Source organism: Ovis canadensis, chromosome 25, assembly GCF_042477335.2.
Source record: "Ovis canadensis isolate MfBH-ARS-UI-01 breed Bighorn chromosome 25, ARS-UI_OviCan_v2, whole genome shotgun sequence".
Classification (NCBI taxonomy): Eukaryota; Metazoa; Chordata; class Mammalia; order Artiodactyla; family Bovidae; genus Ovis; species Ovis canadensis.
Genome location: NC_091269.1, coordinates 60,134,553 through 60,148,374, shown reverse-complemented (window position 1 = coordinate 60,148,374; position 13,822 = coordinate 60,134,553). Strand labels below are relative to the sequence as shown.

General features: G+C 51.2%; 1 protein-coding gene across 13 annotated transcripts in view; it reads left to right on the top strand.

Annotated features, from left to right (window-relative positions):
* Positions 1-13,822, top strand: part of ARHGAP22 (Rho GTPase activating protein 22) — a 181,490-nt gene that overhangs the window by 124,803 nt on the left and 42,865 nt on the right. Inside the window, exon 1 of one of the 13 annotated variants that reach the window (XM_069572451.1) lies at positions 10,204-10,270. The exons of the other annotated variants lie outside the window; for them this stretch is intronic. Within the exon in view, the coding sequence (XP_069428552.1) occupies positions 10,219-10,270 (52 nt within the window). The 5' untranslated portion in view covers positions 10,204-10,218. Of the gene's footprint in view, positions 1-10,203; positions 10,271-13,822 lie in introns of those variants that run through there. 13 annotated transcript variants of the gene reach the window in all.

Sequence of the window (13,822 nt, the reverse complement as noted above, 5' to 3'; positions counted from 1 at the left end):
AGAAGGATTCTGGGAGGTGGTCGGACATGTGGTGTCTCCTTTGACCTTTCCCGAACTCTTCCGGTTGGTGGAGGCTTATTAGTTCCCTGTTCCTCACCAGGACCTCCTGTTGTAAAACAGCTCATGCAAATGGCTACTGTGGTGGCTGGCCAGGGTGGGCGGTTCCAATCAGCGTGCTTCCCCTAACAAGCCCACCCCATCTTTGTGGCAGTCACCCCATTTGCACCCCCTGCCTCCTTGGTTCGCTCCCTCATCCTTTGTCCATCTCCACCAAGAGGAAGCTGGGGGGTGGGGAGGTGGGTAGGGCCTGGCCCTCCCCTTCCCCCAGGGCACTCCCTCCACCCCACTCCTGTGCCAGCCACACAGCAGGGCCTCGAGGAGTGTCTGCTGCCTCATTGAAAGAAAGGGCCTCTGGACACATGCTGGCCAGGCCACACCCAGCCCTGCCGAGATTTCCTGCATCAGTCAAGTCCTGTAGAGAAGGTGCGGGTGGAGGGGGGTGTGGGAGAGGGGTGTTAAAACCCCTGGGCCCCTCCATGGCCCATGGTGACTGGAACCCTTGGGTTCCTGCTTGTGTCCCCGGGCTGGCAGTTCTGGTCCACACTTCAGGAGGCTGCACTAACCATGCCAGCGGGATGGAGGCCCCAGGCCCCCGACAGTGGCCCTCACCATCTCACGCTCCCCATTTCATTTCCTGCCCTGTTTCCCACGCCCACTGCGAGTCTCTGACTTTGGTTTTGGGGAAGGCAGGCTAAGACACACAGTGTTAGGGGGAAACATTCTCAGTGGTAACATAAAGTAACCAGACACCAGTTCCCTGTGGTTGAAAGACAGCTGCTGCTAGCCCAGCGTGCTGCAGCCGTTTAACCAATATCCACACGCCCCCTGGACAAAGCTTTCCGTTCGGTGTCAGGAGAGGTGCAGGGGGATGCGTCTCAGGCCCGAGGAGACCCAGGAGGTTGGGGAGCTGGGGCTGGGAGGAGACTGAAGACAGTCTTGGGTGCAAATCAAGTTTCCGCCGTTTACTAGATCCTGGGCCTTGGGAGGGGCTTCGCTGGCGGCTCAAACAGTAAAGAATCTGCCTGTAATTCAGGTGTCATGGGTTCGATCCCTGGGTTGGGAAGACCCCCTGGAGAAGGGAATGGCAACCCACTCCAGTGTTCTTGCCTGGAGAATTCAGTGGACAGAGGAGCCTGATGGGCTACGGTCCATGGGGTTGCAAAGAGTCAGACACGACTGAGCGACTAACACTCACAGACACAGGGCTTGGGAAGCCAAGCCGCTGGCCTCAGCTTCTCCTGCACGTAGTACCGATAGTGATGTGATCAGAACATCGGCTTCCTAAAGTCACTTGGAGGGTGCCCAGCTTTGCAAGTACCAGCCGTGTGGGGATGGCAAGCCTAGTAGAGCTGCAGGAGGGCCTGGTTTCTCTCTGCAGCTGATGTTTGCAATGGTGTAGAACTTAATCCCTCTTCACGGGTACTAACCAAGGAAGCAGGGGCGGAGCATGCACTTCATAAAGGTTAGTTCCCGTTTCCTTCTTTAGAATAATGAATTCAGCCAATTTTCCCTCCAGGTCACTGAGCATAAATCACATTTTTTCCCCCACTTGAAAGTGCCAGATCCACTCCTCCTCTGCAGCCCCCACCTTGGAACAGTTCAGAACCACCTCCTCATCTGGCAGTTGGCATATTCCATTTTTGTATGTTGCTATTTTTAGCTTTTTTTTTTTTTCTGTGCATAAGCTATTTTTAAATGAGGGGGTGGGCTGGTGGGGGGACATTGCCCTTACAATCAGTGGTGTTTTCCAGTCCTGTTCTGGGTTTCCTGGGAGGTCAGGAGACAAGAGGAGCCAAGTCAGGCCAGGCCCCGAGCCCGGCGAGCTGAGCTGTTGGTGGGAGGTAGCCCTGGGGATACAGTGCTCAAAGTGTGGTCTTGCCCCCAACACGCCCACCCTCATTCCCACCCTTCACCTCCGACTTCCCTTCTGGACTCCGTCATGCTCTGAAGGTGCAGTTTTGCTTTTGTGGTAATGGTTGAAGCCTGTCCCTCCCGCCCCCCACCCCCCGCAGCCAGGCTGCATTATCCAAGGGGCAGGCCCGTGTCACTGGGGTGTTCCCAGCACGAGACGCAGTGCCTGGTGCTCAGCGGGCCTGTAATACACGCTTTGTGGAAGAGGGACTGGGATAAGGAAACTTGGAGGTGGGTGAGGGGCAAGCAGGGAAGGTGAATTTGAGCTGGGTTTTGATGAATGAGTAGGAGTTTACCAGGCGGACAAAATGGGAACAGCATCCCAAGAAGAGGGAACGGCATGTGCAAAGACAGAGGCACGGAGCACAGGGCGTATCCTGGGACAAGAAATAGGACGGAGTGCCTGAAGGCCCAGTGATATGAGGAGCGATATGAAGCTGGGCTGAAGAGACCCCCTCAGCTCATCACAGAGGAGCCCCAGGGGAGGCAGTGGGCAGGGACGTTGCCTGGAGGTAAAGGACAGAGGCAGTAATGTGGAAATTTTACCAGAGAAGGGAGAGACCTGCTTCATCTTTCAGAGGGAACACTCTGGCCAGATCCAGGCATTCCCCAGCTGGCCCCATGTTCTTCCTTCACCTCTGCGATCGTCCCTGTGAGGAAAATCACAGCCCCAGTTTTCCCACAGGGTGCTACCCCGAGCAAGGTCAACACGGATTCCCTAAAAACCCAAACATCCCCAGAACCACAAAAGAAGATTTCCCGGGGAGAGCCTGGTTTTGAGAAATGAAACTCTGCTGAGGGGATGGGTGACAGAGGGGAACGGAGTGCAAACCAAGTGGAGGACATTTGGGACATTTTTCTACATTGAAAGTACTCCAAGCACAGGGCAGGTCTGACTTCTCCGGGGCCAAACCAGGAGCTGCCACCTCCCTTAACCGTGAACAGAAGCAGTGTTTATTCAAGAAAGTAATCTGTGCCTGTGAAAACACACACACAATAACACATATGCTCCATAACACACAGACGCAATAGTACACACACACAATAACACACATACAAACACTTCAAAGAGCCTATAGCGAGAAGTAAGCCTCCTATGGACGTGAGCTTGGGTGGACTCCGGGAGTTGGTGATGGACAGGGAGGCCTGGCGTGCTACAGCCCATGGGATCGCAAAGAGTCGGACACGACTGAGCGCCTGAACTGAACTGAACTGAACCGTCCTATTCCTGAGCCCCTTGCCTCCTCTCCTGAAGCGAGCCTGGTTCCCTGAGTCCTTGTCCTTCCAGAGAAGGAGCACAACAGCCGCCCCCGCCTCATGTACCCACGCCACTCTCACAATTGGCAGCATGTGGTTGACGCCGTATGTTGCTTTTCCCACATAATAATCCATCATCTCGTATCACATAGTCCCACCCGCTTCTGTTTTTGGATGTATATCGTTTATTTAACCAGCGCATTATATATTTAACCTGATGGACAGTTGGGCTGTTACCCTGTTATTCCCACCAGCTCCTTAGGCACATGTGCAAATTTATCTGAAGGATAAATCCCCTAGGAAAGGACTGCTGAGTCATTTAAATTTTTGATGGGTATGGTAGTGCCCCCAGCCCCTGGTTTTGCTTCCTGTGGTTTCATTCTCTGTGGTTCCAGTTACTCACAGCCACTGCAGTGTGAAAGTACATCTCATGGAAAATCCCAGAAATAAAGTACGTGTGTTTCAGATCGCACACCACTCCGAGTATCAGCCTGAAAGCTTGTGCCGTCCTGCTCTGTCCCCTGGAGATTAACCCTTTTGTCCAATGGCTCCGTATATACACAAACCCAGCTGCTCAATGTTACATACACTTAGCAGCCCACTCGGTTATCAGGCTGTCGAGGTATCACATTCACATAGCTCTTGTCACAGTATATTGTTATAATTGTTCTATTTTACTGTTCGTTGTTAGTCTCCTGGGTGCATGCCAAGCAGCTGCAGTCATATCCGACTCTGTGACACTGTGGACCGTAGCCTCTCAGGCTCCGCTGACCGTGGGTTTCTCCAGGCACGAATACTGGAGTGGACTGCTATGCCCTCGTGTAGGGGACCTTCCTGGTCCAGGGATCGGCCCCGCATGTCTTACGTCTCCTGCGTTGGCGGCCGGGTTCTCTACCACTGATGCCAGCTGGGAAGCTCTACTAATCTCCTACTGGGCCTAATTTAAAAATCACACTTTATCACAGATATGTGTATATAGAGAAACATCATCCGTACAGGGTTCGATGTTATCCATAGTTCCAGGCATCCTCTGGGTGTCTTGGAGCAAATCCCCAGCGAATATGGGGATGAAGGGCTGTTATCAAGTTATGGAGCACAAAGAGGCTGTAGGCGATTCCATATTACCATTCCTTACAATGAAGAAAGTTGCTGACTTTCTTATTGTCTGCCCCAGGTCAGTGCATCCCGCTGTGAGCCCCACACCCCTTGGTGAGCTGGCCGTCTGGCTCTGAGTGACTCCACGCTGGCAGGGCGCCCAGCACCCAACCTGCCTCCCACTGTGTGCAGTCTGCAGCCCACGTGCTGTGAGGTTCTTTCACTTGCCACTTTATATTAAATTCTGTTTTCATCTAATGTTTCAAGTATCGTGGTTCAAGCATCAAAAGGCCAAAGCCAGTCCCCCTGTACCCCTTGCTCTAGCTGTCCACTTTCCCCCGAAACGACTGCAGCTCCCACCGTCTGTCTCTTTCCAGCGATATTTTGTACAAACCCTTGTTTCTGTTCTCCCTTCCCGCTTCCCTTCCTTTACAAAAACGATCCCCTGTTATTCGTCCTTTTGCTTTTTTCACTTAACAGTATCTAGCAGAGGACGTCCCAGGTACAATGCATCCTCGTTAAAAATAATACCCTGCAAGTCGTCGCATCTGATAAATATCTGTCCCTTTCCTCTCCTTTTGTCATGTGTCATTTCTCTTTCTTTTCTTCGCCTTGAAAATGTTTTAAACTTTCCTGTAGTGAAATTTTTTTCATGGGCTCTGGATTTGGGGTGGTATTAGAAAGGCCTCTCCCACTTTGAGATTATACAAAAACTTCTCCCACAGTTGATCCTGGTACTTTTGTGGTTTCATTTTTAATCTTTAAATCATTGGTCAATCATGATTTTTTAATTTTGTTTTAAGATGTGCTGTAAGGATCCAACTTGATGTTTTTTCTCCAGGTGGCTATCCAGTTGTCCCTGTTTTGTTTATTAAATAATCCGTCTTGTCCTTGCCCATTTGAAATAACTTCTTAATTCTGTTCCAAACTCTCAAGTACGTTTGAGTCTATCTCTGTTCATGTTTTGCGGTACCATGCTGTTTTAATCATTATTGTGGTACACTTTACTGTGTTTTAATAATTGGTAGGGCTGGTATGACTTCCTTATTTTTTACAAAAATGCATTTGCTGTTTTTGCTTATGAACTTCTGAATCAGTTTGTCTAATTTAAAAAGAAATGCTATTCGTACTTTGTTGTGTCAAATTTATGGACTAAATTGGGGGAACTGGTATCTCTGAGTTTTTCTACTCTATGGGTGGTGTGCATTTCTCTTTCTTCTAATTTATAAGCAGATTGTGATTTCTGTGTATTTTGTATCTGGCTACCTTACTGAACTGCATATTGCTGGTAGTGATTTTTCATATCACTGACCTAGGTTTTTACACATATACGTAATAACAGCAATGATAATAACATAATACCCTCCCCTCCTGCTGTAATAATTTCGTGTTCGCTCTCTAATTGTACTGGCAGATACTTCCATGAAAATGGTAAATAACCGTGGTGATGTGGGCAGGCTTGTTTTGTGGCTGACTTTGATGGGAATGCTGCTAGCAGCTCTCCCTGTGTTGGCTCTGGGTACATCTATGTTGAGGAAGGATCCATCTATTCCTACTTAACACAGAATTTCTATCAAAATGGATGTTGAATGTTGTCATATACCTTCTGAGTTTTCTCTTGGACCCCGGCTCTGGGTCTACCAGGGTCCCTGGCTGGCCCCAGACCTGCCCCTCCCTGGCAGCTCCTGGGGGAGCTAGTGCAGCAATGAAGGGCTGTCTGGGGACTCTCATTTCTGGACTGGGATACTTTCCACTGCAAGGAGCAGAAAAACCCTCCTAATGAGCTTAAATCAAAGGAGAAGTGTTCTTCTCACAGATCGAGAAGCCCTGAGGGACGCAGCTCCTGGCTGAGCGATTCAGGGACTCGGCCAAGTCAGCAGGAACGTGGGCCCCTCCCTCCCCCACCCTCCTTGGCCTTTCGGTTTGCGTTGCTGGCTGGTCCCCTGGTCACATGACCACCAAACATCCCAGAGACAGACAAGCAGGTCACCCCCCTCGAAAAGAGGGGACCCTTGGTGAGGTCCTTCTTAGAGTCAGGGAGTCTTTCTCGGAATCTGAGGCTCCCTCGTGTCAGGAAGCCTTTCTCGGAATCTGAGGCTCCCTCGTGTCCCGGAGGCTGCATCCTCCAGTTCTAGCCTGTGAAGCAGAGCTGCTTTCTGTTTCTTCAAAACTCTTTCTTAAGCACTCGTTTCTTAATGGCTACATGATTCCTTCCGGCTTCTGTGCCCACCTGCCTAAGCCATCCCCTGACGTCGCTGCGCTGGGTTCTGCTCTTGCCTCCCGCCGGGCGTTTTGAGTTCCCAGCGCTCTGGGTGCGCTGTGACCACTGCCGTTCTCAGGCGAGTTAGAAGTTTACTTTTGGTTCCAGCTCATCAAGAGGCGCAGTGGAAGACTCAGAGTCGGGGCCCAGAGCCCTGCAAAGGACAGGGCTCAGGCCGTGGGGAGCCTGCAGGGGGCTCCACTACACGCTGACTGCTTGGGGTGGGGGCTCCAATTCTCTGCCCATGACTGGGGTGGGGGGCACACTTGTTCAAGGTGTCAGCTGTTTCCTTGCCTGCTCTGGCCCTAATGTGGAATATCCAGGGGCCTGGAGGAAGCCAGGCACCCAGGGCACTCTGTTCAGGGGTTTCACTATCTGGGATTAAAAAAAGAGCCTTCTCAACCAGTGTAGACTGAGGGAGGGAGAGGCCAGTGTAAGGTTTTCACGTGCCCCAGTGCAGTGACATGGGGTGCAGTCTGTGCTGGAAGAGGGGTGCCTGCTCATCCCCCGTCTGCTTGAGTAAGCTTCCTCTATTCTTCCCAGGATCCTTCTCAGAAAACAGCACAGGGGCCCAGGTAGATAGTACACGCATGGAGCTTTGCGCAGACTGCGGACCTGCCCTGGGATTTGCATCCTTTTTCCTCCTGGTGCGATGCAGCAACCCCAAGGCACAGATTCCAGAGAGCCCTGAAGGAATCATGGGGACCTGAAGTCTCTGTTCCTCCCCTCCTGGAGCGTCTACCCTCCAGTCTCCCAGCCCCCAGCCAGCGCTCCTCCCCAGTGACCGTTAGTAACAGCTGGGACGCCCACTGCAGGGCTCTGCTGGGGACAGAGCAGGATGGGGAGGGTGAGCACTTGTGAGACCTTGGGCCCTGCTGTCCCTGTGACAACAGAAATGCAGGGAGGTTTCGTTCGCTCGGCGGGAGCGTCTGACAGGCAGATGCCAGGCTACCCAGGCTTCATCCCCGTGCCTCTAGCAGCCCTCTTCCATAGCCGTGTGTGCTGGGTGGCTTCTTTCCCTACAAATGCAGAGGTGCCTTGTGGCGCACATTAGGCCCCAGCACAAGCTCCCTGACTTTCTTCCAGCCCGGTGTCAGACGACTGCCCAACATTCTTTCTAGTCTCCCCTCCCCACCTGCCCTTTCTCCCTTTTTCTCTCGGCATCTGTGGCAATAAAATAAGCTGCCCAGCAATGCAGAGGTGGATATCAGCCTCCTCACACCCCCGATGAGGGCTGGGGCAGTGGAGGGCACACAGACACCAGCCACAGGGATGACATCCTGTTGCTTTCTGCCCTGTTCTGTTCTAGTAAGATGCTAGGTCCCTACCACATGCAAGGGAGGTGACTGTCCAAGAGTGTGAATACCAGGAAGCAGGGTTCAATGGGGGCCATCTTGGAGGCTGCCCAGCACAGCGATTGGGACCGGGAGATCAGACTGCAGCCAGACTGCCGGGGTTCAGATCCTTAACCTCCAAGAGCACCTTGTGAATGGCCAGCACTTTAGAAGACCAACTGGCAAGTGATTTCCCCTTACTAACCAGTTGGAAGCGCCACTCCAGTTAGTTTTGTGACCTCAGCCAAATTGCTCAACCTCCCCCAGCCTCTGTTTTTGCATCTGTAAAATGGATATCCTAATTTTACCGCCTTCTAGAGTTGTCCTGAGGACATGAAGCTGAGCTATGCAAAGCTCTTAAGACAGTGCCTGGCATGTGATAAACACCCAATAAAACTTGGGTGTTCTGTAGGGAGAGACTGCCTGTCACTTGCACAGAGCTCTCCATGTGTCCCCACAGAGACCGCTGCCCGTCACTGAACTCCCACCCCTTTCCAGGCGATTCTGGGAGGTCAAGGGCGGCAAGAGCTTTCATGAAATTTAAATGCCTTAGCGGAGACACAATAAACAAATATATAAATAAAGAAGCTAGGTTTCCTCTGTGCTACATTATACAGAGAAAAGAGAGGGAATGTCGTTTGTCAGGATGAGCAGTTACTTGATAAAGATTCCCACCTAGGCAGGGTTTTCTCTAACTGATGTTTAAGCTGAGGTCTGAAGGTGAGGGGGGGGGGGCAGCCCTGCCAGAAACTAACAACCTGAAACTGAGGGGTTCCAGTTGGAAGAGGATGAGCTTGAGGAAGAGAAAGAGGCCCAGGATGGTTGATGGCAGCAAAAGGGTGGGCAAGAGGGAGGAGATGTGGCCAGGGGGCCTGGAGGCACAGGACCACATCAGAGATGGATTTTATTCCAGGAACAGTAGGCCCTCCGAGGAGTTTTAAGCCGATGTGCTTTGGTTTTAATTGGCTGCTCTTCTTTGTTGAAGGGAGGGGTGAATGGACAGACGGATAGGCAGACAAATAGGAGAGGATGAAAGTGAAAGTTGCTCAGTCATGTTTGACTCTTTGCTACCCCATGGACTGTAGCCTGCCAAGCTTCTGTCCGTGGAATTCTCCAGGCCAGAATACTGGAGTGGGTAGTCGTTGCCTTCTCCAGGAAATCTTCCCAACCCAGGGATCAAACCCAGGTCTCCCGCATTGCAGGTGATTCTTTACCATCTGAGCCACCAGGGAACCCTTAGGAGAGGATCGGTTCAGTTCAGTTATAGGCAGACACATAGGAGAGATGGGCAGATAGACAGGTGGCATCAAGTCAAGTGCAGCCTCTTGCCCTGTGCTCTCACCAGAGTTTCATGCCTGCTGCCTGTCCCAGCTCTTTAGGATGGTATCTTCAGAGCTGCCGTCCAGACTCCTGACACTGTGCCCTGGAGGACCGAGCGATACAGGAGAGGCAGCCAGGCCTGGCAAGAAGGCTGTCTCAGGCTCTCTGCCCCCAGGATCAGGGATACAGCCTAAGGGGTGGCAACTGATTCATGGAAAGAATCCCAAACTGCTAAATCCAAATCCTGTTGGGCATTTCCCTGCCTGGTGGCCCTGGGCCACTGGGAGCCCCAGCTGCCCTGTCATCACACAGAAGACAGAGGCTGTGACAGCTCTTAGGGAGCACGTGCAGGGTCCTGCCCAGCCCCTGGCCTCCTTGCCTCATTCAGTCCTCACCAGAATCTCCCAAGGCAGGTCTAGCCATTGGCCTTATTTTGCTGATGAAGGATTGGAAACATAGAAGGGTTATGTGAACCAGTAAGCACTTAGGTTTTCTCAGCCTTCTCCCATGTGTTCACTTAATCTCCACCAACCAGGAGAGGAGGTTGGAGGCTCCACTTGGAGAGGAAGACCAGGAGGCACAAAACTGGTGGGGCTGGGGGTCCAGCCCTGCGCTCTCAGTCCTGGAAAACAGGAAGGGAACATGCAGGGTGGCAGGCACTTGGGACCTGCCCAGGGGTTTCCACCGTAGACACCCAGACAGGCCCCAACTCAGTGCCAGTACCAACTGGAGCCCCACCCCTGCAGGACCCAAGGTTCCTCCTCACCCCTCCCACCTGGGACAGTCCCGTTGAGGCACTGAGAAGTGCAGAAGTTCCCCAGGAGAGACTAAAAGTGCCCGGTCCCCAGTTTCCGGGCAGAGCGCACAGGCAGTCAGGAGGCTGCGACCTGGTCTGGCCAGCGCCCCGCGCGCCTGGCGCCTGTTCCTGGGCGAGCTTGGCTGCTGCTGTCCTGCTACCACAGCCCGGCCAGTTCTGGCACCATGCCTTTCTGCCCCACCAGGCATCTGAAGAGGATCAGGCTGCTGCCCAGGGGTAAGTGTACAGCCAAGGCCAAGAGCCGGCTGCAGGACACCAGACTGGGGGGTGATTAACCCTTGAAGGGCAAGTGGCATTTGGTGGCTCCAAGTGAGAGAAGCAGGGTACAGACGAGACAACAGGGATACGCGGGAGGCTGGAACTGCTGCTCGAGTTCAGCCCAGTGCAGCCTGGCAGGGATAGGCAGGGAAAGGCAGGGGACGCTGCCCCTGGGGACACTGCAGAAAAGCCTAGCTGACCATGAAGCATTGCCCAGAGCTAGCTGCATGCACACACTCACGTGCGCGCGCACAAACACCACACACACACACACACACACACACACGAGTCTCAGGAAATTAGGATGGTGGGCTCTCCCACTCCCCTCCAGCCTCAGTCTAACCCACCTGAAAGCTGTCCAACCTCCAGCCACCAAGCCTCATGTGACCACTGAGCACTTGAAATATAGCTGGAGGAAGCGTGCTGTTGGTACAAGCTACACGCTAGATTTTGAAGACTTAGTGCAAAAAGTATATAAACGTACTATCTCAACAGTTTCTGATTATCTGTTGAATGATACTGAAAACAAGCCGCTGGGGGCAAAGGAGGGAGCCTGAAGACCAGTAACCCAGAGGAGAAACGATGCTGGCTTAGACTGGGTGGGACAGTGATAAGCGGCCAGATTTTGAATGTCTTGAAGGAGGAGCCAATAGAATTTACTCATTGGTTTCCTCACTGTGTATGCCCGGCAGTGGGATTGCTGGGTCGTATGGCAGTTCTATTTCCATTTTTTTTAAAGGAATCTCCACACTGTTCTCAATAGTGGCTGTACTAGTGAAAGAGGGTTCCCTTTTCTCTTCACCAATCAGTTCTAATGAGGTGGATGAAACTGGAGCCTATTATACAGAGTGAAGTAAGTCAGAAAGAAAAACACCAATACAGTATACTAACGCATATATATGGAATTTAGAAAGATGGTAACAATGACCCTCAATGCGAGACAGCAAAAGAGACACAGATGTAAAGAACAGTCATTTGGACTCTGTGGGAGAAGGCTAGGGTGGGATGGTTTGAAAGAATAGCATTGAAACATGTATATCATCATATATGAAATAGGTTGCCAGTCCAGGTTCGATGCATGAGACAGGGTGCTTGGGGCTGGTGCGCTGGGATGACCCAGAGGGATGGGAAGGGGAGGCATGTGGGAGGGGGGTTTCAGGATGGGGAACACATGTACACCCATGGCTGATTCATGTCAATGTATGGCAAAAACCACTACAATATTGTAAAGTAATTAGCCTCCAATTAAAATAATTAATTAAAAAAAATACGAATGCACTCACTGGAATGGCTATGAGACAGAGTGGAGCCGAGGATGTGTCTGGTTTCCACTTGAGTAACCAGAAGGTGGAATTGACCTCACCCAGGAACGGGAGGGGTCCCAGATGTGGAGATGGAATTCATATTTGGGAGATGCCTGGAGACATCTCATTGCAGCTCTCTGGGGAAGGGCACAGAAGGTTCTGGAGGGCAGGGAAAGAGTGAGTCTGGAAGTTGTCGGCTTAGGGTTGGCAGTTTAAGCCCTGAGACTGGACAAGCTCATCGGGGGTCAGTATGGGACAGAATGGGGACGAGGGGAGGAACAGGCCAGGTGACTCCCAATTTCCTGCTCTGGGTACCTGGAGGCCCAGCACTAAGACAGAAGCACAAGAGGAAGCGGGGGTGATGGGTGAGACAGTTATGATTTTCAGACAAGCCATACTGTGCCTACAGCTGTAGGCTCATAGTCATTTAGGCTCAGAGGAGGTCTAGATCTCATTGCTCTCTATCAATGCTTCTCAACTGGGAGCAGCCTTGACTCCCAAGGAACATTTGAGAACATGTGGAGACATTTTTGATCGTCAAACCTGGGAAGGAGGGAGAGGCTGCTACCAGCATCTAGTGGGTAGAGGCCCGGGGTGCTCTATATACCCTATTATGCAAGAGCAATGGGGACCAGTTTGCTCTCCCACCTAAAACAATCCCCCCAAAAGGACAAATAATATGAAACAATGATTTTTAAGATACTTACTTTCAAAACATTAGGCAGTGAAGGACTGTTGACGCCCACCCCCCACAAGAGATGGAAACAAAGGAAGTGAGCCCTACGCCACGCACTAGCTTCCAGCCCTGGGAAAGTTTTCAGGCTGTGATGCAGGAAGGGGAAACCCGGGTGGAACCCAATGGGCTCCATGAGTTAGAGAGACAGCTGGGGAGACCAAAGCATCTCAAGTGTTCAGAGTAGAGCACCAGGGAGGAAAGGGCTGCTCGAGAGGAAACTCCCTTGGGAGCTGCTCGCCACGTGCCCAGGAGTGGGCGTGCGGAAAATCCCTGAGGCCAAGGAGAGAAGCACTAGAAAGGGTTAGAGGCCACACTGAGCGCTCTGACACGGCGCAGGGAGCAGTGCCTGTCGCTATCTGCCAGACTCCTGGGGCATTGCATAGAGCGCACACAAGTGTTTTCTGTCAGCGTGGGGGATAGTTTGCTCTATACTGAAAAGCTCTGGACCCGCCAAATAAGTCTTAGAAACCAAATATATAAGAAGACATAGACAGAAAATCAGTAGAAAATGTAAACTTGTTTTTAAAAGTCAACAGCTAGACCTAATTTATAGAACACTTTACCCAACTACAGCAGAATCATTTTTCTCGGTGCACACGGAACGCTTAGGAAGACAGGCCATATCCACGGGGATTCCCTGGCGGCCCAGTGGTTGGGACTTCACACTTTCACTGCGGAGGGCACTGGTGCAGTCCCTGGTCCAGGAACTAAGACCTTCGAGCCATGTGGCACAGCCAAAAATATGTTCAAATCACACATTTCCCCTTCCATACATCACAGTGTATCTTCTCTGAAAACAAGGGAATTAACTTAGAAATCAGTAACAGAAAGATTTCTGGAAAATCCTCCCGAACTTGGAAATAACACACTTCTAAATAACACATAGGTCAAAGAAGAAATCCAAACAGTAAGATATTTTGAGCTGAATAAAGATGAAAAAACAATATGCAAATTTTGTGCATGCCTCTAAAGCAGTATTTAGGGTGCAATTATAACACTAAATACTGTAAGACACTAGAAAGGCCAAATTAAACACAAAGGGAGCAGATGAAGAGACACAATAAAGATCAGAGTGCAGATTAATGAGGTACAACACAAGCTGGCAATCTACGACCCGTGGACTGGCTCCCCCTTTTTGAAAACAGATTTGCACACAAACGCACAGCCCTGCCCTCTCACTCGCATGTTGTCTAGGCTCCTTTTTAACTAGACAGCAGAGTGCGTAGTTTTGGCAGAGACCATACGGCCTGAAAACCTGAAATATTTACTGTAGCCCTTTCAAAGGTTGCTAATCAGAAAAACAAAGACATAAAGTCAGTAAAACAAAAATCTCTTTTTTGAGGTTGATAAAATCAGTAAGCGTCTAGAGGACTGACTAGGGGAAAAGAGAAGACACAAATTGCCAATAATAGAAGTGAGAGAGTCGACACCGCTGCGGACTCTTCAAATACTGAAAACACAGCAAAGAAA